Source organism: Coenobita brevimanus, chromosome 79 (genome assembly GCF_032717465.1).
Source record: "Coenobita brevimanus isolate Jiangsu-jjx chromosome 79, ASM3271746v2, whole genome shotgun sequence".
In the NCBI taxonomy this organism is placed as follows: domain Eukaryota; kingdom Metazoa; phylum Arthropoda; class Malacostraca; order Decapoda; family Coenobitidae; genus Coenobita; species Coenobita brevimanus.
In genome coordinates, this window is record NC_137032.1 from 31,905,626 (window position 1) to 31,925,830 (window position 20,205).

General features: G+C 42.9%; 2 protein-coding genes across 2 annotated transcripts; one reads left to right on the top strand and one right to left on the bottom strand.

Annotated features, from left to right (window-relative positions):
• Nucleotides 1-88: 88 nt before the first annotated feature.
• Nucleotides 89-6,976, bottom strand: LOC145408962 (adipose-secreted signaling protein). Its single transcript, XM_080279540.1, has 6 exons — nt 6,905-6,976; nt 4,087-4,180; nt 3,777-3,886; nt 2,467-2,574; nt 874-1,003; nt 89-391 (listed from the first exon to the last, which is right to left on the bottom strand). Exons 2-6 carry the CDS (start codon nt 4,145-4,147, stop codon nt 291-293), a joined length of 510 nt encoding a protein of 169 aa, XP_080135666.1. The 5' UTR covers nt 4,148-4,180; nt 6,905-6,976; the 3' UTR covers nt 89-290.
• A 3,805-nt stretch (nt 6,977-10,781) lies between these two features.
• Nucleotides 10,782-19,599, top strand: LOC145409080 (3-galactosyl-N-acetylglucosaminide 4-alpha-L-fucosyltransferase FUT3-like). Its single transcript, XM_080279627.1, has 7 exons — nt 10,782-10,885; nt 11,182-11,323; nt 12,084-12,381; nt 12,529-12,857; nt 13,243-13,332; nt 18,266-18,454; nt 19,498-19,599. Exons 1-7 carry the CDS (start codon nt 10,782-10,784, stop codon nt 19,597-19,599), a joined length of 1,254 nt encoding a protein of 417 aa, XP_080135753.1.
• The last annotated feature ends 606 nt before the right edge of the window (nt 19,600-20,205 follow it).

The following is a 20,205-nucleotide window of genomic DNA, read 5'->3' on the forward strand; positions in this document are numbered from 1 at the left end:
TCTATCAATTACAGAATACAATTAACTGTAGACAGAAAGAAAAAAAAAAGTACAGTATATGACCTAAAGGGGCTAAGACACAATGATGCTGAGGCACAACTGCACACATTAACTTAGGCCCAGTTTCTTAGATCGTTAGTAAGGAAATTCTTATGCAATATTGTGAGAAGTCTGCTGAGCTCCAGAGATCACATCCCTGTGGTTAAAAAATCACTGCTCAACACTGAGTTATTTATGATAATGAAGACGATCAGTATGGTGTATTTGTTTCTGCAGCTGTATGGGGGTGTCTATGTGAACCCTTGCCAATCAGATGCTTCTGACTCTTCATCTTGCTCCACTCCAATGCAGGTGATACCTTCTCGCAGCATTGGTGTGCCCTTGCGCTTACCTGAAGGAAGGGGATGATCAATACATTACACACAAGCACACACCATAACCATTATTTGGGTTTACCAATGTTTTGGAGCGGGAGCGAGATTCCTTCGTATGGTGGCAATGACAAAACTGAGTGGCTCCTCTGCCTGGTTGTATAAATGTCCCTCTGCTCCCTCCCTAACCTCAAATAAAAGAAGACAGACTGCCAGAGAAAGGCAACTTCAGCCTGCAGTTCACTGGGTTCACAATTCATATGAACCTGGGGCTACACTTACTGCACTATTACTACTACTACTACTACTACTACTACTACCACCACCAACAATATTATTTTATCATCCTGATCCTTTTTCACATCTAAACATGGAATGAAGCACAATCCAGAAACATGGACAGAGAAGTACAGTATGAAAGATGAATGACTAGCAAAATCAGGCCTGTAAATACACAATTATGTGAGAAACAACAGGCAGACAGAGATGCATACATACATACCCAGGACTCTAGCCATGATAATCAGCTTTAATTCACCACCTGAGGGCCGCAGAAGCAAGATGTTCTCGCGTAGAAGCTTTTCCTTGTGGGCAAAAAACTCAATCACCACCTCTAGTCCTCCTTCAACTGCCTGTCAAAGTCATTTGATGATTATCACCATCATCATTATCATCATCCAGACCTCTTTTCTCACCTATGGATGGGGTGAGGTAGGGTCATCATCATCACCATTATCATCATCATCATAAATACCATCATCATCACCATCATCATCATCATCACCATCATCATCACCATCATCATCATTATCAACATCATCATCATCATCATCACCATCAACATCATAAACATGATCATCACCATAATTGCTATCATCATCATAAACACCATCAACATCATCACCATCTAAACCTCTTCTTCCCATCTTAGGATGGGGTAAAACAGAGTCCAGAGAGCAAGAAAAAATCTGCTAGAAGGATAAGCTAAATTCCCTTGTTAGTTATCATTATCATCATCATCAGTACAGCACATTAATATTACCAGTGCTATCCTAACTAATGAGAAAGTTAAGGAGCACTGTGATGCTGATGTAGAAAGTTTTAGAAGTACATACAGTTGTTCTGACCATGTGCAGTGAATGGAGAATACAGGCTAATGAGGAAAGTGTACAGGGGAGCATATCTGTAGTCTGTAGTACATTTACTCTGCCCTGAAAATGTTCCACAATCTCTTTCATCTCCGTTGATGGGAAAGTGTAGTCAGATTAAAGGTTTGATCTGTTTAGTAACAAAGAAAAGTCATTTCTATTCATTCTTGCTTCATAGTCAAGGTTCATTAAACTTAATTTTATGTAACCATGATGTAGTATTCAAGCTGTGCAAATGACAAAGTTCCATTACATGAAAATACACTGACTACAGCTGAGGTTGCAGAGGGTCTTAAGCAGGCAAACTGGGGTTAAGCTAGAGGGTTGGTTAACACATCAGATTTCTATAGGGCTAACTGGATGGGGATCTTCGTATGTGTGAGATCCAGATTCACGGTACCCTTAGTTAACACTTTGCCCATGCATACAGAGGGACTACTGTAAATAGACAAAAACACTGACAGATGTAGCTTCTATTATTACTCCAATGGTCACTGCACCTTTGAACTGCCTGCTTGCATCCCTCCACCACTATGGAGGGAACATACCACCCGTCTGGCAACAAACTCTCACCCTTTTCTGTTCAACTTTAATGCAAGAGTTAGCTGTGACTCAATGCCTTCATGTATACAACAGGTCAACTCTGGAACTGTCTTCCTCTGTATAGTTCCTACTGCCTATGACCTCCTGTCTTTTCGACTCAATGCATGCAGACATCCTGAAATGAACAAATCTTGAAAATGGCTCTGTTATTATTTTCTTTCTTGAAGAGAACAATCTTGTGGATTCCTTCTTCCTTGCATTAAAAAAAAGACAAAAATACAAAAGGAGACAGATCCACAAACAGACAGAGAGAGAGAAAGACTGACAGACAGATACAGACAGACAGATGGACAGATATGGACACTGACATATTCAGACACATATAGATACACTGGACACATTACCTTCAGAGACAATGCTCGACAATGGACACCTTGCACTGGTCCAATCTCACAGCCTCTGCCAGCATCGTTTACTGGCAACTTAACCGTAATGCGGTACCGGTGAAGGATCTGAAAGCAGTTAAGTAGTGTTTGAGACAGGCTGGCTAGTGGTGGATACAGCAGACACCATAGCCATCATTATTATTATTATTATTATTATTATTATTATTATTATTATTATTATTATCTATCTATTGCCAGATGTCATAATCCCATAAGGGGTGGCCATTTGACTTTGAGTTATTTGTTTTACAGAGAGGGACACTAACCCTCCACCAACCCACTTGTTGACACGTAGGGAGCACGTATGGTTTGGTTATATGGTTACCACCCAGCGTTGTAAATGGTTTCTTGGCTTACAGGAAACCAATTGGCTTGTCACTCAACGTAAAGCCACCTGTAAAGGAAAGAAAAGCAATAAGAAGTGACAGGAAAGATGGGAGAAATAGGAAGAGAGGAGGGCAGGCACAGAAAAAGAATGATAAAGGCTAGGGAAGCAGTAGGCAGCACTACATCAAGTGAGTGGATGATGGTCGCTACCACCTACCCCTATCATTATTATTATTATTATTATTATTATTATTACCTGTACTACCTTCATTATCAACATCATCATCGCTCAATCTCTTTTTTCCAAACTGCAGGTGGGGTAAGGTAAGGTATATAAAGTCAGAAAAAGTAAAGAATACAACAGTGAAAGAACTAATCAACAGCAGGCCCAATGAATTGGGCCACACACCCATTCATTCACTGGCTTCACCTGACTGGTACAGGTGACTACATGTGGCTTCATGTCTACTTATCAGACAAGGTCAATCTGATGACTGTCATATTAAAAAGGGATGACAAACATTTGTCACAGTCATCCATACAAAATTCATCCAACCCAAATGTGGAAAAATGAAAAAAGAATGTGTTGTTGTGATAAGAATGTGTTGATCGAGATGATTTGGGCATGCTGAGAAGGAAGTTTACAACTGTGAGTACCAGGTAGAGGGTGAGAGGTGTGAACGTTGAAGTTAGAGTTGTGAGAGGCTAACCGAAATGGAACTATGATGAGGTCACAGTGTGTGACCACAGGGATGGAGGACTGAACTGAGAAGCTACATCGTGCGGTATGGAGGGCTGCCATTGGGTGACCCGGGCTGACACATGAAAGCAGGTTAAAACCATTATAAATTAAATGAAACAAAACAAATCAAAATGAATCAACTTCTCCAGGCACAATGTGTTCAGGTGAAAGAACTATATATAATACAGTATTTGTTTACCTGAAGAAATCCAACATGGGCCTCCAATGCACCCCCAGGTTTTTCCTTCACTACAATGGCCCTGTTGCCAAGCTCATCTGTGTCCTTTGAGAAATGAACATGGTGAGCACCTGTGGAAAACAATCAAAATCATCATCATCGTAATCATTACCATAGCATCATTATCATCATCACTGTCACCGCCAACATTATCACCAGAGAAACAGATGCAGACTGATAAAAAGACAGGCACAGACAGATATAGATAGACAAATAAACCGATAAATAAAGTACATAGAAACGCAGACAGACAATGCATCAAATAACTCACCCTTATTGTGGCCATTTTCCTCAGAGCCAGAATCTACATCACAAGACTCACTGGCTTCCATGGCTGCCCTGGACACTCCGTCACATGCTCACACCTGTGCACAACATGGGAACAAGGCAGACATATCTAGACAGATTGATGGATGGTTTATACTGTATACCGGAATATATATTACTGTATATACCTTACAGTGAGAGCAGTGGAAATGAGTTATTTAAGAGGAGCCTGTGGAGTCACATGGAGAAACAGGCTGACAAATGAGAATATAAAGGAGCGTTGTGGTGTTGATGTGGATGTGACAGGAAGCGTTAGGAGGAATACACTGAGGTGGTTTGGCCATGTGGAGAGGATGGAGGGTGAAAGACTGACGAAGAGAGTGTATGTGCGTGAGGTGGAGGGGGGTAAGAGGGAGGGGGAAGCCGAGGATGAGATGGAGGGATGGGGTGGAGAGGTATATGAGAGAGGGGGGTGTGAGTTGAGAGCAGGGCAGTGAAATGGCAGGGGACAGGGCGACGTGGAGGTGATTTGTTTGTGGCCACCTCAAACGGGATTGAGGCGTCTGGCAATAGATAGATAGATAGACCTTACATATATTGTATATATAGTCATGGTTTGCAATGCAATGAGGTTACATATTGTTCATACCACTTATAAAGGCTCCAACATGCTTATATGCGTTGGCCTTGGTCACCTAAAGGCAGCTCTTCATGCTGCTCGATCTCTGGCAGCCTCCCTATAGTCCATCCAAAATATCAAAATCGTTTAGGCGTTGTCCCTCACGGGAATTCCCCTACGTGCGATGTTGCCACAGTTTCTACTGGGCCATTTATTGGATTAGAGACAAATATCAAGGGACAACCCACACTCCCAGCTCACTACATCTCTCTCTCTCTGCATATAAAATCAACATTTTATGGAGATTTATTTCTATAGAAAGTCTACAGTTTTATGAATTATTAGAATTTGAGGAAAAACCTCCTGACTCTGTCTGTCTGTCTGTCTGTCTGTCTCTCTCTCTCTCTCTCTCTCTCTCTCTCTCTCTGCATATAAAATCTACATTTTATGGAGATTTATTTCTATAAAAAGTCACATTGGTGGCTTTTGCTGTTCGAGCAACAGCTTTTGAGGGCTCAATTATAGGTCCTATGTTTGCCTTCTCTTCTAAAAAATACTTATTTACGCTGTAAGTTCTTTTTCTTGACTGTGGAGCAGACGAGGGCAAGTAATAGGGGTAGGAGTTTCCATCTTTGATGGCAGTCAGAGAGGAAGTGACCTGCGGATTGACACCTGACCTACCCTCACTGACTCACCTACAAGCGTGATAGCGTTGGAAAGCAACGTTGCCAAGTGTTGAGGTATTTATAAAAAGTCATTGTTATTATTAAAAATAAAAGGATGGAGGGTGAAAGACTGATGAAGAGAGTGTATGTGAGTGAGGTGGAGGGGGGAAGAGGGAGGGGGAGGCCGAGGATGAGATGGAGGGATGGGGTGGAGAGGTATATGAGAGAGGGGTGTGTGACTGGGGAGCAGGGCAGTGAAATGGCGGGGGACAGGGCGACTTGGAGGCGATTTGTTTGTGGCCACCCCAAACGGGATTAAGGCGTCTGGCAATAGATAGATATATATATATACATTATGACCTCATCCCAAGTCTTCTTTGGTCTGCCTCTTGCAACCCTACCCTTGACATTCAAACCTCTCACCTTTTCCACCCAAATGTCATCTTCTATCCTCTCAGCATGTCCACACCATCTCCATTTACCCCCCCTCATCACACCACCAATACTGTACATTCAAACATGCCAAAATCAAAGCCAAACACTTGTCACCATGCACTCTGGCACTTCAGCTCTATATGGTTTACTTTGGCCTTGAACTTCTGTTTTGTATGGTTATTAATAAAATACGGTACCGGTATATAAATAGACAGTCCCACATGAAATATCACATAATTAGCTATCATATATGGCCCCAATTAAAAAACAAAGCAGTATGAATAAGGTAGACACACATACATACAAACACAATGCTCAAAATGCTGACATTAATTCCTATAGGCTAATCATAAGGAGTACAGTAGCTATCTATCTATCTATCTATTGCCAGACGCCATAATCCCGTAAGGGGTGGAGTAGCAATCAAATGAATGAACAAAAGATGGTAAGAGTACAGAAAAGCAGTAGTTTCAGACAGGAATCTCAATGTTGTTGCTATTGTGACCCCAGGGTCAACTATACCAGTACTCAGTTTTTTTTACTGAGGCAAAGATGCACTTGACAGGTTGGTGATGACTGACTGCATGCAACATGTCCGAATAACATTTACTAACCCAAATTACCCCCTCAGATGTATGTTGTCAATTAGTAATGCTAACAAGTAAAGAGATTATGAAGTAATGTTGCACTCAGCCAGTCATCACCAACCTGTCAAGTGCATCTTTGCCTCGATAAAAAAAAAAAAAAAAGTATAAATGTCGGCCAGGAGGTATGCAGGCTGATGTCATCCAACTCCTGTGATCCAGCATCCTTCTTTCAGAGGGTAGGATGTGTGCTGTGGGACGCTCGTGAAATGGCAACTGGGCAATGGTTATATCAATGCCAGCCTCAAAATATGAAGGCTGGACGACAACTGGTGCTTCTGCCTTGCCTTCACCTTCAGAGCCGTCACCAGGTTCTGAAGAACGATAAAGGGCATGCTTCTCCACAAAATAATGGCTATGTTAGTTACCATTGTCCTCAAAATCCTAAAAATAAATAAATAAATAAATGATTCACCAGCAGACAAAAGATCACAAGATTTCAACGGATGGTGTCCATACCTTCTACCAAGGATGCAGACGCGTACCCAAAGCAATGGGGACGAAAGCAAAAACTGTCCTTGCAGGATCAGGTGACAGCCCTCGGGGCAATTGCGTCAAACTGCCGAAAATCATTATATCCCATTATTCCATACAGTAATTAAGAGCTGTATTAGTACTGTAATGATACTAAATTAGGATATCAGTTGTCCTCCAGTGTGAAGGCGTTGTTGGCAGATAACATAAAAATAGATAAATAGTGTTCTATTGAACGCTAAAGATGTTTACAATAATGATTAGCAGTTCCGGTCGACAGTGTCACTCGGCTAAATCAAAGCGTAATTTTTCATTCCTATGATAAAAGGCACAAGTCAGTTTTCTATTACTTTCTTGTTAATCACAATGTTTTATAATAGCTTTGGTCGACGGGAGCCGAAGTGCTATTCCTTCCTCATGGGTAGCGCCGAGTAGTGTGTCCGCCGCCAGGAGCCCAGCGTGGATCTGATGATGTTTATGCACTGCACCCAACGCCCGCGCCTTTTGAAGTCAGCCGATGGATTCGGAAAATATAGTGTCATGGCCCACTGGTCATATGTAAGCAACAGAGAAACAGAAACAACAATGCAGGAACAGACGAAAGTGGGTGTTTCAATGTGGCGGCCAGTCACACGCTCGCTGCGGAGAGAACTCCGAACTATATAGAGCTCAGTGGTAGGTGCGGACTCTGTTACCTTCCTCATCCCTTGCTGCCTGTCTCAGAAAAAATGGATCCATCAGCGTATCATCTATCTGTATTTACCGTCCTGGATTGCTTCTGTCTCTCGCTCGTCGTTTGTGCTTTATTCTTCCAACATTCAGACCATTTTATTCAGTTTAAGAGTTTTCGAACGACAGGTTACATGATTAATATAGCTTTTCATTAGCACTCACAGTCCCCTATGCCGCACTCTTAGCTGAATAAAATCGTCTGGCGTTAGCTGGAACAAAATACTAAGATCCTAGGACACTCTTAGCTATTAGGGTCGTATGGCGTTTGATCGAATGAAATACTAAACTTGTCTCATTCATGAGAGGGGTCACCCGGTCAGCTAAGAGATTTTTCCAGAGAGAGAGAGAGAGAGAGAGAGAGAGAGAGAGTTGAAGGAAAGATGGAGAGAAAAGCAGTGGAGTGAATAGAAGAGAAAATGGAGAGAGAGGAGGAAAGAAATGGAGAAAAGACGGAGAGAATAGGTGGAGGAAATGAGGGAGAAAATATTGAAACAGTGCAAAGAAAGACAAATGAAGAGAGAGAGAGAGAGGGGATTAATCCCCGAGCTAGACCTCATCAGATCATACAGCCCTGCTAGGGTAACAGGAGAGCGCTACCCCTCCCAGCACAGCAGCCACCGGGCGGGTCGCGACCTCGCAACCTCACTGTTACGAGCCCGACACCCTGCCAGCGAGCTATCGCGCTTCCCAGAGAGAGAGAGAGAGAGGTGGGGGGGAAAGAGGAATCGAGCTAGAGGAAGATAAAAATAGTACCAGAGATGGCAATGGAGAGGAAAATAGGAGAAAATATGGAGGAAATATCAAAAGAAAATGTGGAGGAAATATCGAGAGAAATCTGGAGGATTCCTGATGCCAGCTCACATTCTCTCAGTCAGTCACTACAAGCACATCTGCGAACTCATTCTGAATCTGAATATTACCTCAACGCACAGAGTGAATTTTTACTGGAGTGAATGTTTAATTTACAGTACTGACTTTTTTCACAGACCAGCTCATTGACTGAATAGCTGACTGACTGATTTCGATGACTAGTTGCGTGACTGTCTCGCTGTCATTCACAAACAATCGATAGTTCCCAAGAAGGACAAGAAGAGAAGAGAGCAGAACCATCCTTTGTTTTACCAAGCAGGAGAAGGAAACGAGAGCGATCTCCCCATATCTTTAATCTTCCAGAAAAGAAAAAGAATCACAAGCTAGGCTACCCACACAGAAATGATAATATAATATATGTTCGAGAATTCACTTATTATTCACTGAGCAGCTGAGTTATTCATTTCTGACTGGCTGGAGCACTGATTAGCTACAATTCTTTTACACTAACTTCGCTCAGATTTTCGTGATTATTTTATACAGTCGAGTGGCAGACAGAGACAACAATAAGGCTCTATATCCTTTCCTTACCACTTCTTAATGACTAGCATCATATTCCAGTGTTAATCTCCAGTTACAACTCAGCATTCGAGATGTGATATGGCAATTTTAGGCGACGTTAGAGTAAATGCAGACTGACTGACTAGCTGAGTGACAGGCCAACCCACTCACTAGCTGACTATCTAACGAAATGACTGTATGCCTGTAAACTAGTTAAGTGACTAGCAAACCCAGTGCCTAGCAAGTAATCACCATGTACTCTTTGATGGTCATAACCTCACTCTGTTTCCTTACTCTTACCATGCTAATCACTATCAGGTAAGTAGTGGCAGTGGTAGTAGTAGTAATAGTGGTAGTAGCAGTAGTAGTGGTGGTGGTGCTGGTGATGGTAGAAGTAGAAGTAGTAGTAATAGTAGTAGTAAAAGTAGTGATAGTGGTGGTAGTAGCACCATACAAGTAGTAGTAGTATTGGTAGTAGCAGTAGTAGTAGTAATAGTAATAGTAGTAGTAGTAGTTGTTGTTGTCGTTGTTGTTGTTGAATTTCCTAGTGGCCATCACTCACTCTGAGATGATCTGGCCCTATCTATCTATTTACGAGAGTGGAACCAGTTAATGAATATGTAAGACTGTCTCGCTGGAAGTGGCTGGGGCACATATACAGAAAAGAAGGTAGTTTAATACAGGATGTGCCAGAGTGGACTGCTAGAGGAAGAAGAGGTAGAGGTAGGCCGAGGAAAACCTGGTTGAGGACAATGAAAAAGGAAGCAGGAGAGGAGTGTTGGTGGGACCTGAAGGAGATGGCAAGAGACAAATATTGGTGGAGAGAGTTCATTGAGGCCCTATGCATCCCGTGGGGTGTCACAGGAAATGATTGATTGATTGATTGATCTATCTATTTATGTATCTATCTATCTATGTCCCCAGGTTGCACTACGCTGTTTACCAGAGAGACGATTGTCGCAAGAATGTGGTGGGTGGAGGAGTGCATTCCAGTCACTACACCACCTACCCCTCCAGACCCACACACAACGCATCAGGTGGGTTAACAATATGATGATGATGATGATGATGATGATGATGATGTTGGTGGTGGTGGTAGTGGTGATGCTATGGAGTAATGGACACACACACACACACACACACACACACACACACACACACACACACACACACACACACAATCATTTAGGTGCAAAAAAATAAATATGAGAAATACTGGAGGTGCGCCTTCAAGTAAAGTTAGACCTGTGTGTGTGTGTGTGTGTGTGTGTGTGTGTGTGTGTGTGTGTGTGTGTGTGTGTGTGTGTGTGTGTGTGTGTGTGTGTGTGTGTGTGTGTGTGTGTGTGTGTGTGTGTGTGTGTGTGTGTGTGTGAGGGAAGGGAAAGGGAAATGTTCCCCAGAGCTAGATCTTATTACATCATATAGCCCTGCTAGGTGACAGGAGGGAGCTACCCCTCCCGGCATGGCGGCTACCAGGCGTGGATCGAACTCACGACCCCAGGTGCGTGTGTGGAGAATGAAGCTGACGATTAATGTAGAAGAAGCATTCCTGAATGCCTCAGCAATAAAACTCATATGAAATTTAACACAACCACGATTTAGTGATTCTCTCTCTCTCTCTCTCTCTCTCTCTCTCTCTCTCTCTCTCTCTCTCTCTCTCTCTCTCTCTCTCTCTCTCTCTCTCTCTCTCTCTCTCTCTCACACACACACACACACACACACACACACACACACACACACATGAAGTTTGTTTACGCTTATGGCAGATGTGTTGGAGAACTTCCAAGATGGCTACTTCCGACCCATACTGGATGCTTACCGGGCTGCCTCTCAGGTCACCCATATCCGCCCTCAGATGCCAAGGTAAAGCCCCCCCCTTTCTCTCTCTCTCTGTATGTGTGTGTGTGTGTGTGTATATATATATATATATATATATATATATATATATATATATATATATATATATATATATATATATATATATATATATATATATATATATATTATTATTATTATTATTATTATTACATTATATTCTTTATGTTTATACTCGTATTTATATACCGCCCTGCTTGTCAGTCTGTGCTCATTCACTCCACTTTCACACATTCTATTATCTCTCCACCTCATTCTCGGTCTTCCTCTCCTTCTACGTCTAGGTTTCGCTCCGGTGCGGTTCCTGTAGCCGTTGTGTACGTGGATAAGATGTTCATTGATGTTGGCTGGTACGATTACCACATCATGGACATCTATGATGGAAGATGTCCCCTACCCTGCACTCTCACCACCGACATCACTAAGGTTAGTAACAATACCACGGGAATGTTCCTAACTCCATCTTCTGTGCGATTTATTGTGGGTGTTTCGTCTCCTGCATGGTAGGATGCGGAGAATGACACGGGATTATTTATAATACTGTACATACTTGGCGATGTATTACAGTTGTTCTCTAACTACCAACACTATTAAGGTGAGTAGTAATAGCACTAGAGGACTCGTGACGCCTGTTTATTAGTGAATTATTATGGTTGTGCCGTTCCATGCGCTCTCACTACGATATATGTAGGTCAGTACAAGTAGCACTTGTGGATTCGTTTTTTTTTTTTTTTTTTCAATTTGTTATAGATATCCCCGTCACTTGACTCAGATGTCCATCTCCTTTCTTTGGAGTGGCAGATAACTATGGTAACGGTGGTAACCTAAATAATGCAGCTGCCTTGTACCCCAGGATATTGAGTGAAAACCCCGCCACAGACTCAAAGACTTAAGTTACAGACATGAGCACCTCAGCCAAACGCTTCTTGGCGTCTGCTCCACCTTTCCCTTTACCCAGCGGTGAGCAATGTAGGTGGATAAGATGTTCCTTGATGGTGGCTCGTACCATTATCACATTATAGATATTTATGGTGGCAGATCTCCCCTATTCAATACCGATATCATCAAGGAGAGAACAAGGCATGTTGTAGTGTAGTGCGCAAAATAAATCGCCACGAAGGATGTGCCACGAAATCTCCAAGGCCACTTAACTACTAACCCTAAAACCTACTCCCTCTCTCCACAGGTAAGGGCAGCGGACGCCGTGCTAATCCACCTCAACAGCATTCGCAGCCGAAAAGAACTCTTCGAGGACTTGGGCATCCGTGACCCCAGTCAACCGTGGATAATGTTTGAACCTGAGTCCCCGTTCAAGGGCAATGCTATGTTCAACAACGACTACCGTAGCCTCAACGGAGTGTTCAACCGCACAATGCACTACCGTAGAGACTCGGACATTAGGCTCCTGCACGGCTTTATGGTGCGGATAGGCAGGGACTCCAGTCTCCTACCTCCAATATGGCGACGGCCCCATCAACTCTACCATGCAGACAACATAAACTCTCACAAAAACGGCACATTCAACAATAACACAAGACACCATGGCAGTGAAACCACCAAAGAAAGTGCGTCCCAGACACAAAAGGGAGCCGTTAAATTTACTTCCAAAATCCAAAAGGAAGCTGCCACACTCAAGTCCCAAACACGAAAGCTAGCGGTTGCATTCGTGTCCAACTGCCGCGACCAGAGCGGGCGGTTGGCGTATATTCAAACACTACAGAAACACGCACCGGTAGAATTATATGGAATATGCGGCAACTTAACCTGCGGACACTCCTTGTACACCCATCATGGCTACAGGACTGACCTGGAGCCCTGCTTACGTCGCGCCGGCCACAGCTATCTGTTCTACCTGGCCTTCGAGAACGCCTTGTGTGAGGACTACGTAACGGAGAAGCTCTACAACCTCCTGTACTATCCAATGGTTCCCGTGGTCCTTGGCGCAGCTGACTATGACCAGGTGTTCTGTCCATCCTTATTGAGTATTTTATTGTTATTTTATTGAATTTTAATTTATGTATATAACCAGTTCGATGTCGATCAAAGAGAGAGAGAGAGAGAGAGAGAGAGACGCCTTAACCACAAACGAATCTTCATTGTCACCCTGTCCTCTGCCTTTAGGATGTCTTTTCTCCAGCTCACACCCCTTTCTCTCATATACCTCTCCACCTTATCCCTCCATCTCATCTTCCGTCACCTCTTATCCTCTCCCCGTTCACAAACCCTCCTAAAGTCAGTCTCTCATTCTCTCTACGTCACCAAACTCCTCACAAAGTACTTTTCCTAATACCTGCCCACTGTTAGGTGTAAACAAATGTAATATATTTTTTTGAATGCTTACACAGCTCCTGCCCCCACACTCCTACATCAACGCCCGTCACTACAAGCCAAGAGAACTGGCCAACAAGCTCCTCTACCTCGCGCGGCATCCTCAGGTAACGAACTGTGTAGGTTTGTTTAGACCTGGTTATATTCATGAGGCCTAAGAGATTTCGTGGTACTTCCAGTGCCATTAGTTTTATATATTATGTTTTAATCTTGTTGTATATGTGTGTGTGTGTGTGTGTGTGTGTGTGTGTGTGTGTGTGTGTGTGTGTGTGTGTGTGTGTGTGTGTGTGTGTGTGTGTGTGTGTGTGTGTGCTTATTATTAACATACCTTGCATCCGTAATGTACAGAACAGGTAAAAGTAAATAACAGAGAGAGAGAGAGAGAGAGAGAGAGAGAGAACTTACGTTAAGGACAAAATAGCCTGGAGACAATTCTGGCAAGGTCATGCCTTGCGGTGGGTGTTGGATATGGAGATGATGACAATGAAGAGGATGATGATGCATATATATATATATATATAGAGAGAGAGAGAGAGAGAGAGAGAGAGAGAGAGAGAGATGTTTATATATATGCATATGGTCTTTATATTATAGATAGGTAGATTTAGATATTGGTATACGGTAGATGTGCATCATCACCATCATCATCATTCAGCCTCATTTTCCCAGCTGCAGTAGCGCAAGGCTGGCTTCAGAAAGCAAGGAAAAGGAAATTATATAGTCGGACAACTTAGCAACATGTCCAGTGAAATAGGCCACACACACACACACACACACACACACACACACACACACACACACACACACACACACACACACACACACACATATTCATTCATTATCCAAGTCTTCGGAAACCTGGCTTCGTTTCAAAGATACGGACATCTGTCGACACTGAACTTCATAATGGCCTATCAGAGTCAGTCCAGCAACTGCTAAAAAAAAATAATAATAAAGTAGGAGGGGAAGACAAGCCCTTGTGGTGTATTCCTCCATACCAGACTCATGCAAGCAGCCCGATGCATCTCACCTCAGGTGGCAAGAGTCACTGGGTAATCACAAAGACGCTCCCTTCTCCGCCTCGATTAGTTTCGTTGCTGTCAGATGGTTCCATTACCCTCTGGTACTGAAGGTCAAGCACACAGGAAAGGGTCAAATGTTCGTCTTTACGGCGTTTCCATACGACCCTTGGCCCCTGTCGTTAATCATCAGTTTCGATGCATGGTAACGAATCACACTAAAAACAGTAAGGCAAAAGCAGGGGACGTGCTTCACTTCATTATGTCCACGATTATTCTCCTACACTCTTTCAGAGTGCATCTTCTTGGTTAATTCTGCAATGGGGCATCTCTTGAGACTCACATAACCACAGTCTGTTACTGTAATACACAACATAGCACACATAATGAACTACTGCACAGGCATCCCACACTCAGACGCAGACACTAAGACGGTGTAAGGAACCTATATTGCCGTCGATGGATCTGCTTAGCCTGGTAGAGCTGGATTAAACAACAGCATCGATTACTACTACTACTACTATTACTACTACTACTAACTACTACCACCACTAACTACTACTACTGCTGCTGCTAACTACGACTAATATTACTACCACTACACAACTACTATTACTGCTGCTACTACTACTACTACTGCTGCTGCTACTACTACTACTACTACTTTTCCAGGAATACGCGCGCTACTTAAAATGGCGGGAGTATTACCAGCCTTCAACAGTGGGCGGGTCACGAATCCTCTGTCATCTGTGTGTCCGCCTGCACGACCCCGCCTTTTACCACCCCAATGTCATTCAGGACTTCTACGACTGGTACGTTATAAAGGCCAACTGTAACGCCAGCGGCACCGTCAGAGATTACAAAAATAAATAGAATTTCACCTCAGCATTTATGTGAATGTTTTAGTATTTTCAGGAAATACATAAATACAGGGTCTACGTTCATCTTTCACTTTGCCAGGGGATTTCTTGTGTGTTGCGGGAATGGCTCAGTCAGCTTTATCGGTGTCTACCAGGCATTACTAATTCTCTTCTTACTTCACCTGTCACACCCACGCCCATATTGCCAGACTGAGCCGTCCTCGCATAACACAAGATATCGCCAGGCGCGTTTCTAGTGCAGTAGTATTAACGGAACACACTGTACAGTACACTGAAATACACCCCATTGCTGAAGAGGGTCCAAGTCGAGCGTAAAGAGTTTTCTCTTCTCCATTTTTCTTTGCCCTGAGTGGCATTAGGTGGGCAATGAACCCCAGCCACCCCTCGAATGTAAACCATTGAAGGCCCCATCCAGCCGGAGTGCCCTAACCCACTGAACCACCTGACGTCATTGGTTTTTATGGTTACTAACATATTAATGATCTGCAGCGCTGCGATAAACCATTTGGCTTTTCACTCAGTGTACAGTCACCTTAAGGCTGCACCGAGTGGACGACGAGCACCCTACCTACAGTATTGTATCTTTTCAGAAACATTTTCAGTATATAACTCTTCTATATACCGTACTTCAACACTGTGACCTTTGTAATACCGTTAGGGACTTAAACATATATATTAAGAAGTACCCATTAACGTGAGTTTCGTAATATCGTCAAGGATTACAAGAATAAACTGAAATATGTGTTTTTAAATATCGCTATGGATTAGGCTACAAAAACAAACTGATGTACACTTACCGTTGTGTTTATAATGGAATACAACAATAAAAAATTGCAGACTTATGAAATACTGTCATCAGGGATTAAAGAAATAACGTGATGTACATAAAGACAACTTGCAGTATATCCCTACGCAATGTTACAATTAAATAATCAGTATAATCGTGACAAACATAAACTGTTTTTACCATTTCTGAGACTTTAACCAGACAAATAAAATTATATCTCATGCAGTTCCCTAACAATATCATCATCATCATCATCATCATCGTCATCATCATGGAGAGGTAGAATCCATACAACAATGAAAGAAAAAGTACAAAGCGGGAGAATTACCAACAGCATGACTCGTGAAATGAGTCGAATTATTCTTCGTCTTTCGTGTCATTTCACTGAGTCATCTATAAGTGCGGTTGAGCACTGGCACCTGAGCAGGACATTTCTAGATGCACGAAAGTGGGGTTAAAACGATGAGTTTGTGGTGATCGAGACAGTCCCTGAGTCATGGGCATATGAAGTACATGCATCTCATCACCAAAGAGTGATAGACTGAATAGGAGAGTGTATGTGAGTGAGGTGGAGAGGGGGTGAAGGGAGGGGGAGACCGATGATGAGATGGAGAGATGGAATGGAGAGTTATATAAGAGTGAGGCGGGTGTAAAATAGGAAAGAGGTAGCGGAATGTCAGGGGACAGGATGGCATGGTGATATGTTTGTGGCCATCCCCCAAGGGAATTAGAAGCCTGGATATATATAGATAGATTAAATAATTCCTTCGAGCATAAGTCGTTATATCTGATGGATGGATGAAGTAACCAGCCAGCGTGTTACACGTATATCTCATTCTCCATCGTATGTAGTCAGTTATTTCCTTGTATCTCGTGTCCATTATGTCTGTTTATCCCATCACCTGCTCCTTTGGTACCATACCGGTGCTGCATATCAGTGAGTGGTGGATTAGTAATTTCATAGAGGTACACATTATGAAATAAAAAATAATAATTGATGGTCATTTAGTCAGTCACTTCCGTAAGTCATGGTGGATTAGTCATTTCTTAGAGTTGCACAGTGTAAAGTAAAAAAAAAAAAAATTGAACTGGTGGTCATCTAGCAAGTCATTTCCTTGAGTCGTGCGTATATCAGGTCCATGTATCTCACCACCATGTCCCTGGCGACAATACCACTGTTGTATTTGATGGAGTGAGTGAAGTAACCACCCACTGTGCTAACAATGTGATCCCAGGCCATGTTGGTGGTGTGCATGGATGACGTGTTCACCATCTGGGTCACTCTCACTTTGCGCGTCCCACTGAACAGCGAAGTCAGGTCGCCTAGGGTGTTGTAGGTCAGGTCTCTGTCATTGTACGGCTCGTTGTTCTTCATACTCAAGGCGATGAACGTAAGCCCCCGCACCGCATCCTCGCCCCGTAGTTGGTGGTGTAGGTCCTGGTGAACACGCGAGGCACACTTCCAAAACTCCTCCTTATCCACATCCCTGCGTATGTAGTTGCCGATTTTAGCGATTTTCTAGCAATCTCTAAGGTATTTCTTTCCACTTAGCAATAGATTATCAGAAATCTTTTGTAAATGTTAGTCATACTGCAGTCCTTTTTTCAGTTGCAAATTTAATTACTTTATATGGCAAGGTCTGAGACATTTATTTCCACTTAAAACAACAATTTATCAGGGACCTTTAGCAAATCGAAACACCGTAGCCATTTTAGTTTATTATTTAGCGATATACCTAAGAGTTATTGTGCTTATTGACAATATAGAAAGGTCCGAAATCAGTGACTTTTAGCAAATTTTAGCAATACTGTAGCAATTTTTATTTATTATTTAGCTACTGTATTTACCTTAAAAGTTTTGTGGGAAGCAACTTTTTAGTACTTCCTGAGCAATTTTAGCGACTCTCTAGGAACTATACCTGTGCGTCTCAAAGAACTGTCTCCTGGTCAAACTGATGTAGCAACCTAGGTTTCTGGCCGCCAGCGAAGGGTTCCAGTAGCGTCGGGTGTTGACAAGGTGAACATTGGAGATCGTGTAGGTCTCCTGAAGGACGCCGTTCTCATGTAGCAGGTCAGCGTAGGCCAGGTTGCAGATGGCGCTGAAACTGGAGTTGACAGAGATGCCCTCTGCCTTGCTCCTCTTGATCAGTTTACCTGTAAGTTCACAGTCAAAAGCTTGAGAGATTACAAGCGTCTTTCTGTCTGTTCCTGTAGGTGGGGGCAAGATCTTTGCCAGCAGGAGTTCCGCAGGTTCGCCCTTTCTTGCGGCGTCAATGTACTTTTGCTTGAGGGTTGGGTCACTCTCTATCTCCGTTTCATAACCCAAAATCTTCCTATCAAACTCCTCATTTAGCTCAAACTTGCCGATTTGCTGCTGGTCATCAATGGAATTACCCGAGAGTATATCATCAAGAATGGTCATGAAGGAGGAGATGACGTTCTTGAAGGAGTGCCCGTCGCCGATACTGTGGTGGAAGCCAAACAGAACGTGGTAGCAGTGTGGAAAGTCTGCCTGGAGCTCACCACGGAAGCTACAGAACCTGTGGGCAAGTATAGGCGTTCGTAAATTATTTTATCCAATATGTCACTTCCGCTTCTCACTCCTCTGCCAGCTAATATTCCTAAGTTGAGAGAGGTTGCTGTTCTTCTACATGAATGGGTAGAGAAGTTCGCCTATTACTTCACCTCTTCTGTTTCTCATTTCTCTGCTGGCCAATATTTAATACCCTGCTCTGCCCATAGATACAGAAGTACGCCTATTTTAACCTCCTCTCTTTCTCACGTCTCTGCTGACTAATTTTCATAAGCTGAAACAGGGTTGGTGTGTTTCTCTGTCGAGATATACGAAAGTTCATTCAATATTTCATCGCTTCTAGTTCTCACTTCTCGGCTGGCTAACATTCCTAGGTCTGGTATGTTTCTCTCCGCATAGATACAGAAGTTTCGCCTAATATTTCAGCTCTTCATGCATCTCACTTCCTTGCTAGTTAAAAATTCTAAGCTGAGAGCTGCTTGGTGTGTTTCTCTGGCCATATACTGTATACAAATGTTAGCTTTATATTTCGCTTCTACTTCTCACTTCTCTGCTGGCTAACTGACAGAGGCTTGGTAATGCTTCTTAGCCCATAGATACATAAGTTCGCTTAATTATTTCGCCTTTTCTATTTTTCAGTCCTCTCTAGGCAATATATCCGTAAACTGAGAGATGCTTGGTAAATTTTTCTGTCCATAGATGATTCTCTTTGGCAAGATGCATTGAGAAGGGAAGCAGCAGATAGACTACCACCGATTTTAGACGTGAGATTAGCTACTCTCTAAAGTTTTTCGGCCTTTCACTCCCATAGACTTTAGCGAAAGCCCGTATTACGACCCCGATGGTCCCGTATCTTTCTCGTACTCTTGTATGAATGAATACCCTTAATAGTTTATTATTATCAAAGATCGTTGTATTTTTCGTATTTAATCACTTTAATATTCATTCTGGTGCTGGAGAGGGACGCCTTCATGTGGTGGCACGATATGACTGAAACAAGGACAGCCTGGTTATACAAATGTCCCTCAAAACCCTCCCTATCCCCCCAAAAGGACAACAGTGGACTGCAGGTGGGCAGCATCAGTCTGCAGTCCAAGGGATTCGAGTTTCAAATGAGCCTGGAGTTCCAAATACTGCTACAAATTCTACCATAATACTAATACAACAACAACAACAACGACTACTACTACTACTACTACAACCACTACTGACACTAATTTGATTGATATAAAGTGGTAGCTGTAAGAGTAAGGACAAACATATTATACAGTCTACAGTACAACTCTACGCTTTTAGTATAACTTGTCTAAGATTGCCATCTCTCTATCTTGAATGCTGAGTTGTAACAGTATATTAACTAGATGGGCCACTCATTCACCATCGAAGTCCCCGGAATCCTGACTCCACCTCACAGGCATAAACATCCACAGTTGAGTGAGTGGTAGTAGCCTAACACCACAGAGGTCCGCCATCAAGCTGCCCGACCTCTAACCCACACCACCTCCACTCCAAACAACAGACACTAACCATACCTGCTGGTGGTGTTTGGAGGTTCTGTGAGTGGAAAAAGCCTAACACACCACAGAGGACCGGCTGTGGAGTTGTACTGGAAGGTGTGAAGCTCCTGGACCACGCCTTCCACACTCCCTTCATTCACAATCTGGAATATAAAAAAGATATAGAAAGAGTAATAGCAAAAAGACGTATTCGTACCCACTATCTAACACCCACAAGAAGTAGCAATAATAATAATAATAATA